General features: G+C 36.2%; 1 protein-coding gene across 6 annotated transcripts in view; it reads right to left on the bottom strand.

Annotated features, from left to right (window-relative positions):
* Window positions 1-736: 736 nt before the first annotated feature.
* The window catches only part of UCHL5 (ubiquitin C-terminal hydrolase L5), a 46,473-nt gene continuing 37,165 nt past the window's right edge, over window positions 737-10,044 (bottom strand). For 3 of the 6 annotated variants that reach the window (XM_019920427.3, XM_019920428.3, XM_073800277.1), the window contains 2 exons: window positions 5,686-5,784; window positions 737-1,197 (listed from right to left, as the gene is read on the bottom strand). In XM_019920427.3, the coding sequence (XP_019775986.2) occupies window positions 1,153-1,197; window positions 5,686-5,784 (144 nt within the window). In that variant the 3' untranslated portion in view covers window positions 737-1,152. Of the gene's footprint in view, window positions 1,198-2,410; window positions 2,474-5,685; window positions 5,785-10,044 lie in introns of those variants that run through there. The other 3 variants (XR_002173269.3, XM_019920429.3, XM_019920430.3) reach the window with 3 other exon arrangements.

Below are 10,044 nucleotides of genomic sequence, written 5' to 3'. Positions count from 1 at the left end.
AAAGATACAGTTTAACAGCTTGAAAAAATGTTGCCAAACTGAGAGTAGCACCAAAAATCTTTAAGATTTACAATCTGTTCTTAACCTAAAATTTTGCTTTGATGCATAATACACCTTCCTGAAATAATTCTACAATACAAAAATAATCCCAAACACTGAAAAAAGTTTGCTAAAATAAAATTGGGATTTTTTTACTTTTTCTACTGGTAGCAATGAAAATCACTAGAAACTATGCTTTTTTTTTTTTTAACATTTATTTATTTATTTATTTTTGGCTGTGTTGGGTCTTTGTTGCTGTGCGTGGGCATTCTCTACTTGCACTGAGTGCAGGCTACTCTTCGTTGTGGTGTGTGGGCTTCTCATTGCGGTGGCTTCTCTTGTTGCGGAGCACAGGCTCTAGGCACGTGGGCTTCAGTAGTTGTGGCTCGGAGGCTGTAGAGTGCAGGCTCAGTAGTTGTGGCACACATGGGCTTAGTTTCTCCGCAGCATGTGGGATCTTCCCAGACCAAGCCTCAAACCCATGTCCCCTGCATTGGCAGGCAGATTCTTAACCACTGGACCACCAGGGAAGCCCAGAAACTATACTTCTGTTCTTTTCAAATGATCTCCTTTAAAATCAAGCTTTTACAAATAATTAGTATAGAAGATAAAATTCAGTTTTTAAATCTTCAAATTATTTAGATATCAAAGACAGAATTACTAATTTTTTCATTAATGATGAGAAGAAACAAGAGACTCCATTTAATAGATCTGACATTTATAAATTTTAAGCATTTAACCAAGCTGAAAAATTGGAAAATTATAACAATTACAGGTAGAGAATATCATTTGTCCATTTTCATTACGGTAGTTCATTACGGTTCATTACGGTAGTTACCTATCCAGAGAACCAACAGGAGTTCTCAGATCCAATGTCATATAATGGGATTTCGGCAAGCGCTCTGAACACCACTTTTATTTAATATGCACCACATGCACATGATGCAGGCAGGGAGAGGTTATGAATCCATGCACTGAAGACGAGACAGACTGGGGCTATTGCCAAACGTGCGCTGAGTCGATTAGGATGTTGCTCAAAGTTCTTTATACTTAATGGTTTCCTTGAAAATAAGTGCAGAAGCAGAAATGGGTACACATCCCAAAGCATCTTCTTCATTTGGTTTCCTGTGCTTTCTTTGCATTCTGTTTTTCTTTTGCCTAGAAATTAAAGATAGTATACTATAAAATCTTAAAAGCCTGTTCCAGTTCATGTTAAAATGAAATGTGTCTAAGAGGGCATTCTTAAGCTAAAAAGCTTGAGATGCGTTGTTTGCAAGATTTCTAGAGAATTATCTTTTATAAGATTCACAACAGACTACTCCTGGACAACGATATAGTTATGCTTTGCGCTCAATAAAAAAGGATTATACTTGGTTTGCAGTTCTTTCTTACCTGAAGTTGAAATGTATTATTATAATGGTAACAATTTAAAAATACAAAATTACTCATCCTATAAAGTCATACTCATTCATAACTATTTCAAAACAATATATTTACATGTGTGCCCATTTCTCATACAAACTGAGTATATGAAAAATCCTATATTAATCTCTGCATATTTGAATGAGTTTAACATAATAGTTTACATGAGTTTAACATAACTAAGGATTATATAACCATAGTGTTGATAAACCTCACATATAAGTGAGGTTTTTTTCGCTTATGTAAGACCAAAAAAATGTTTTCACAAGTTTCACTTGAACCTCGTAACAAGTATAGAGCTTGAACACAGTAATTCTATTTCACTTTTTAGCAGATGAGGAAGCCAGAGTTTACAGGTGTTATCAAACTTGACCAAGTCACACAGCTAATATATAACAAAACCTCAATAGAGGTCAGACACATATTCTATAGCAGTGCTTCTAATGTAGAGACCAATGACTGTTAAAATGCAGACTGAATTGGTGAAATGCCTGAGGATCTAAATTTCTAGCAAACTCTCAGGTGATGCCAATTCTGCTGGTCCTCAGGTGACACTTTGAGAAGCAAGATTTTAGAAGACTAGAATATAATGTTCTTTCCACTATGGCACTTGAATCAGAAAGAAACAAATAAATTAGACTTCTGCTATTATGCTATTAAGAAAAAAACTTCTTTAATGAGAACTATAATCTTTTTTTTATAATGCATTATAATGATAATAGAATTATCGTACAACCATATGATAAAATTAAGTGCAATGCATTAGAATATATTAAGAGGAAATATGTTATACGTACCATATAAAAATTTTAAAATTACTTGCATAAACATTTTTAATAACAAGCATAATTTGTAATTTGATATGTACAATTTCTCAAAGAAGTCTTCTGTTTCCAAATAATAAAAATACTATTCAATTTTAGATATAATTTGGAAATAAAAATATGTACCTCTTTTCTTAGTGATCTCTGAATATACAGGAAGTTTACTAGGATTAACAGGAATCAATCTACTGGTTAATGACATAAATTTTACAACATAATTTAAAAAGCAAAGACATATAATGCAGAGTATCCATACATGTATTAAACTATATAATTCAGATAAAACTAAGGGTAAGCTAAATAAGTTAGAAATAATTACCACCATTTATTGAGCACATATTATGAACTTGACCAATATTATCTCATTTAATCCTTAAGAATGTGAAGTGTGATTACCAATTTATAGATGAGCAAATAGATTCTATAATAAAGTAAATAACTTGCCTAAAAGCAACAGCTAATAACATAACAGCTAAGTAACATATCTGAGATTTAAACTGAAAGCCTGTATTCTGTTTTGCCTTTGTTGAAAAATAAAAAATACTGTATTTCAAAATAGCATGAAAAAAATGTTCACTGTTAAGAAATACTTTCCTTCTATTTAGTGTGCTAGTGAGATACTAAAAATTGCTGACTGAAGTCAGATAATTCTGTAATCATAGGTATTAATGTACATATTATTACAGATAACTTTATTCTTCTACCTTATTTCTATTAAGAGATAGAAAAAGTAAGTTCTGCAGATTAGTTATTTATTACCAACTGAATTATAATGTCTTGGTAAAATCTGTACAAAATTCAGTACTGTGCTTTGAATCCCCCATAGCAACAAAATCTGTGATTCTAAATTATGGTAGGTTATTGGTGGTTATTAAAAACCTGGGATAGACAATGATTCAGAAATACATAATAAATGTTGAGATAAAATTTTAAAAGAATTGTAAATGTATCTGAATAAAAGTTTTACAAATGAAATCTTAATATAGCTGATTTTATTTTATATTTTAAGGAACAGATTTGGTATATGGCACAAGAAGTTTTATAACTTTATATTTTTAGGTTACCTCCTGAGCAATCTTTATGTAATGTATACTCAATGAACTGATCAGATAAGACCAGAAGCTTCATAGAACAAGAACACTTACACGGCAATATCTTAACCTAATTCATTAAAGCCGCATCCTCTTGGGAGAATCAAAGTCCTCACTCTTTGTTATTTTGTAAAATGAAAAGATTTCCACAGGTCAAATACTTCCACACCATCACAGGCAGTCAGGACCTGCCTCCAATTACTCAGAAATCTGATCCTGGATGGCTTTAGCAAGTAGGAACACTGCCTAGACTAGCCACATCTTTTCTACTTTCACTTGGCATTGGGGGGAAGGGGGGGATTTTTGACATAATAATCCATTTCTGAATTCTACATGTAATTCTTTGCTTAGAAGTATTACTTATTAAGTAATGTTCACTACTAAAGTCTTCATATTGGATATAACTGTAATCTTAATCTATTGTTTTTTTAATTTTTAACATTTCCATTTACCAGCAGAAAGTGATATTTCAATATGATATATGATTTCTTTTTTCAAATAAGATGAACAAAAATATATTTGTGCTAAGGAAGGTGATTATTGGCAGAAATTAAGCATTTAATTCTAACCACAGATTCAAAATTTGTGGATGTGAAATTTTAAGTGGCATAAAGCTATTTAGGAGCTACCCTGTGATCCCCCAGAATCTTTAGCATGACTTTATTCTAGCACTTATCAGAATAATACTATGCAGCACAGTACTATAATCATGTATTCCTTTCCCCAACTAAGTTGCTTAAGACAGAAAAATGTGTCTTAATTATGTGTATATCCACTGACTTTAAGAGACTGCCTCAAATATAGTTTCAGCTAGATAAATGTTGGATAAATAATCAAAACATTTCAAAATTTTTAATCAAATAATGAATCTGAATTCCCTTCAGAATCTAGGCACATAAAAGATACTGCATATACAGTATCTTTCTGTATAGTGTCTATACAGAAAGAAATATATCTCAATGTTGCTTGTACAATATTATTAGTCAAAGAACAAGCAAGTCAGTAACTACCCTTTCAATAAAACAGACATATAATGTCTTTGTATTATATTCAATAAAACAAATGCAAACACAAGAAGAGACTGAGTTGGTATTCCACTAACACTAGGCATTCATATACTGCCACCCTGTGTCCAAAATAATGTGAACTAAGGAATTATGGTTCTAATGTAAAAGCTATTGTACTCTATGCTTTTTAAAAAATTATGGAAATATACTGTCATTAAAATCAAATAAGAATGGTCCTTTTCTTAATTTGCCCAAAAAAGTTTACTCACAGGCCAATTTTAAAGCACAACATATATATTTAAAATTTCTCTAATAACATTTGTCTGGTCCCTAATAGTATTTATCTATACTTAATACCTGATACATCATACAATTGAGCATAACAGTCTATATTTCATTTTGTTTAATATTTTCAACAGAGAAATATTTCATAGTGTTTCATACAAAGAATATAATATCGAGGTACTCTGTTAACCAGGCAATTCTGAGGATCACAGGACCCTAATTGTTAATCTAAAACTTTAAAAATCAGTTTCCCATCTTGGACTTTTATGATTTAACACCCTGAGATACATGAATAGAAAAACTTATATGGAAAAGAGAAGACTTAGCAGTCCTCTTCTAAATTTTCTTAAATGTAAATTTTTACATTTAATGCTAAAAGTTGAAGCACATGTTCAGGATCTAGATAATAATGTATATATGAAAACCTTAACTCACATCTTGTATTATTTAGAATTAACAGCTGGGTTGAAATGTATCTTTGCTTCATGAACTTAAAAATAAGAAAAAAAAACCTACCATGTATTCTGGTCTTTAAGTTAACGGTCCAAATTTTTCACTAACCTATGCTAGTTTTCCCTCAGTGGAAAGAGTAATAACTTAGGAATAAGAAAACCTATTTCTTAGGCTAGGTTATGTTTTTTCCCCCTTCATTCTAGTAGTAAATTTGATGATAATTCAAATTTTTGCTAAGTTAAATAAGAAAAATCTATTATTTCAATAACTAAAATTAATAATTTGTTTTCAGCTAAAGAAAGAAAAATGTTTTACATTTCATTCTAATATAGCACAACCTGAATTCCTGACACTAAGGATTCTGGAAAGCTAAAGCAGTAATGCAATTCCTTGTTTTTATTTTGCAATATTAGATTGAACTAATGTTCCTCTAGATGAAAAACAGTAAGTAAGAGCAAAAAAATGAAAATAAAAAGCTTCAACAAATTTTATCTCTTCTCAAGCCAAAAAACATTTTTTGGAGAATCTAAATCTAATTTAAGTATTGGCCAGTAAAATACTTACCTTTTCTACTAGTGGTATTAACTGCTGGTGTTCTGCTAAAGTCTTTAACAATTCCATAATGAACGGCAGATAATTATGCTTCCTTCTGATATTTTCAATCTGAAAATAAAACATATATCAAACCACACTAACTTTGTATTTTCACTAAGTTTCTGATATTTTAATTTTTGCCTCCAACTCAAAATAGTAATGGAAGAAAATCCTCCATTCCCATAAAAAAAAATATGAGAAATAATGAGACTTCCATTGCGATTGAGAATAAAGACTAATTACAATAAAACATATGGAGAGAATTCCCTGGGTGCTGCTTCCTACTCTTGGCTTAGCAAATAACAGAGGGTTTTAAAAGTCTAATCTGAGATAATTTATGAAAACTTAACTTATGAAAGCAAACTTAGAGGGACTTCCCTGGTGGCACAGTGGATAAGAATCTACCTGCCAATGCAGGGAACATGGGTTCGAACCCTGGTCCGGGAAGATCCTGCATACCGCAGAGCAACTAAGCCTGTGCGCCACAACTACTGAGCCTGCGTGCCACAACTACTGAAGCCTGCGTGCCTAGAGCCTGTGCTTTGCAACAAGAGAAACCACTGCAATGAGAAGACGGCGCACCGCAATGAAGAGTAGCCCCCATTCACAACTAGAGAAAGCCCACTCGCAGCAAACGAAGACCTAACACAGCCAAAAATAAATAAAATTAAATCTTAAAAAAAAAAAAAGAAAAAAGGAAAGCAAACTTAGAAGGCCCACGTGATAAATTAACACTCTTGCTACTATGTAAATAAGGCCATGCCTAATGAGACCAGCTTTATTGTGTGATTAAGAACAATCTTTCTTTGACATTATTTTTGACCAAAAGCAAATAGACTGTAGGGACTGTCTGTGCTTCAATGGAAAACTGCATTGTCTAAAGTATGCTCTCCCAAGTTATGTGATTGCAACCTTTCACTGTCTGGTAGAGGTTCAATTTACTTCCCTTCCCATAGGGGAAGAAAAAAGTTTCCATCTTTTGTGAATTCGTTTCAACATTCCTATACTTCATATAAATTTGAGCTTCTTTGACTTCTTTGAAATAGTTGTGACATCTTACAGGTTTGCTGAATTAATGAACTAACTAAAATTTTAACGTGTTCATTTTATATCAGTATGAGAATCATTTTATTTTTTTGAACAAAGAATTCTCCAACAATGTAGCAAAGATTCTAAAAACTTAGTTTTATTTTAGATAACTATTAAAAATTAGTTAATTATGTAACAACACTGCATAAGAATATATGAATAATAGGTAGGGGTCTTTTTTATATCACATAAAATAGAAGATAACATTCAAGTTTTCATCCCTTACTTTCCTGTCACCATATATTCAGCCCTCCTTTTTCCTGCCTGAAATACTCTAGAGCCAGTCCCTACCACTTCCACCTGAAGAAGTCCTACTAGTCCAAGGTCCATGTATTCTAAAAATCACATTGCTGGCTGTTAAGTGTGTTGCAAATCAGTATCCTGACACTGTGGTAAGCAACAGAAAGAAAAAGAACAATCCCTGCCTTCAACTGAGATTAAAATGAAAAACTGCTTTTTCTACTGTGACAAACATGACAAATTGAATAAGAGCCATTTCCAAAGTCCTACAAAATTCGAACTTTCCTTCACTCTTTTAACTCTCTGAAAAAAGCTTATCAGGCGGAGCTTTAAGATGGCAGAAGAGTAAAACGCGGAGATCACCTTCCTCCCCACAAATACATCAGAAATACATCTACATGTGGCATAACTCCTACAGAACATCTACTGAACGCTGGCAGAAGACCTCAGACCTCCCAAAAGGCAAGAAACCCCCCCACGTACCTGGATAGGGCAAAAGAAGAAAGAAAAAACACAGAAAAAAGAATAGGGATGGGACCTGCACCAGTGGGAGGGAGCTATGAAGGAGGAAAGGTTTCCACACACTAGGAAGCCCCTTCGCGGGCGGAGATTGTGGGTGGCGGAGGGGGGAAACTTTGGAGCCGCGGGAGAGAGCACAGCAACAGGGGTGCGGAGGGCAAAGCGGGGAGATTCCCGCACAGAGGATCAGTGCCGACCGGCACTCACCAGCCCGAGAGGCTTGTCTGCTCACCCGCCGGTGCGGGCGGGGTCTGGGAGCTGAGGCTTGGGCTTCGGTCGGAACACCGGGAGAGGACTGGGGTTGGCGGTGTGTACACAGCCTGCAGGGGGTTAGTGTGCCACGGCTAGCCGGGATGGAGTCCGGGAAAAATCTGGAGCTGCCAAAGAGGCAAGAGACTTTTTCTTCCCTCTTTTGTTTCCTGGTGCACGAGGAGAGGGGATTCAGAGCGCTGCTTAAAGGAGCTCCAGAGATGGGCGCGAGCCGTGGCTAACAGGGCGGACCCCAGAGATGGGCATGAGACACTAAGGCTGCTGCTGCCGCCACCAAGAAGCCTGTGTGCCAGCACAGGTCACTCTCCACACCTCCCTTCCGGGGAGCCTGTGCAGCCCGCCACTGCCAGGGTCCCAGGATCCAAGGACGACTTCCCCGGGAGAACACACAGCGCGCCTCAAGCTGGTGCAACATCACGCCGGCCTCTGCCACCGCAGGCTCGCTCCGCATCAGTACCCCTCCCACCCCCCGGCCTGAGTGAGCCAGAACCCCCGAATCAGCTGCTCCTTTAACCCCGTCCTGTCTGAGCAAAGAACAGATGCCCTCAGGTGACCTACACACAGAGGCGGGTCCAAATCCAAAGGTGAACCCCAAGAGCTGTGCGAACGAAGAAGAGAAAGGAAAATCTCTCCCAGTAGCCTCAGGAGCAGCGGATTAAATCTCCACAATCAACTTGATGTACCTGCATCTGTGGAATACCTGAATAGACAACGAAACATCCCAAATAGAGAAGGTGGACTTTGGGAGCAACAATATATATATTTTTTCCCTTTTTCTCTTTTGTGAGGGTGTATGTGTATGCTTCTGTGTGTTATTTTGTCTGTATAGCTTTGCTTTTACCATTTGTCCTAGGGTTCTCTCTGTCCGTTTTTTCTTAGTATACTTTTTAGCACTTGTTATCATTGGTGGATTTGTTTTTTGGTTTGGTTGCTCTTTTCTTTCTTTATTACTAAAAAAATTCTTTTTTAATAATTATTTTTTATTTTAATAACTTTATTTTATCTTCTTCTTTCTTTCTTTCTCTTTCTTCTCCCTTTTATTCTGAGCCGTGTGGATGACAGGGTCTCGGTGCTCCATCCAGGAGTCAGTGCTGTGCCCCTGAGGTGGGAGAGCCAAGTTCAGGACACTGGTCCACAAGAGACCTCCCAGCTCCACGTAATATCAAACAGTGAAAATCTCCCAGAGATCTCTGTCTCAACGCCAAGACCCAGCTTCACTCAACGACCAGCAAGCTACAGTGCTGGACACGCTATGCCAAGCAACTAGCAACACAGGAACACAACACTACCCGTTAGCAGAGAGGCTGCCTAAAATCATAAGACCACAGACACCCCCAAAACACACCACCAGACGTGGACCTGCACACCAGAAAGACAAGATCCAGCCTCATCCACCAGAACACAGGCACCAGTCTCCTCCACCAGGAAGCCTACACAACCCACTGAACAAACCTTAGCCACTGGGAACAGACACCAAAAACAATGGGAACTACGAACCTGCAGCCTGCAAAAAGGAGACCCCAAACACAGTAAGATAAGCAAAATGAGAAGACAGAAAAACACACAGCAGATGAAGGAGCAAGATAAAAACCCACCAGACCCAACAAATGAAGAGGAAGTAGGCAGTCTACCTGAAAAAGAATTCAGAACAATGATAGTAAAGATGATCCAAACTCTTAGAAATCGAATGGAGAAAACACAGAAACACTTAGCAAGGACCTAGAAGAACTAAAGAGCAAACAAACAGTGACGAACAACACAATAAATGAAATTAAAAATTCTCTAGAAGGGATCAATAGCAGAATAACTGAGGCAGAAGAACGGATAAGTGACCTGGAAGATAAAATAGTGGAAATAACTACTGCAGAGCAGAATAAAGAAAAAAGAATGAAAAGAATTGAGGACAGTCTCAGAGACCTCTGGGACAATATTAAATGCGCCAACATTTGAATTATAGGGGCTCCAGGAGAAAAGGAAAAGGACTGAGAAAATATTTGAAGAGATTATAGTTAAAAACTTCCCTAATATGGGAAAGGAAATAGTTAATCAAGTCCGGGAAGCACAGAGTCTCATACAGGTTAAATCTAAGGAGATTATGCAAAGACGCATGGTAATCAAACTATCAAAATTTAAATACAAAGAAAAAATATTAAAAGCAGCAAGGGAAAAACAACAAATAACATACAGGGGAATCCCATAAGGTTAATATTT

The sequence above is a fragment of the Tursiops truncatus genome, chromosome 1 (genome assembly GCF_011762595.2).
Source record: "Tursiops truncatus isolate mTurTru1 chromosome 1, mTurTru1.mat.Y, whole genome shotgun sequence".
Taxonomy (NCBI): domain Eukaryota; kingdom Metazoa; phylum Chordata; class Mammalia; order Artiodactyla; family Delphinidae; genus Tursiops; species Tursiops truncatus.
The sequence above is the reverse complement of the archived record's forward strand: the minus strand, read 5'-3'. Positions and strand labels throughout refer to the sequence as shown.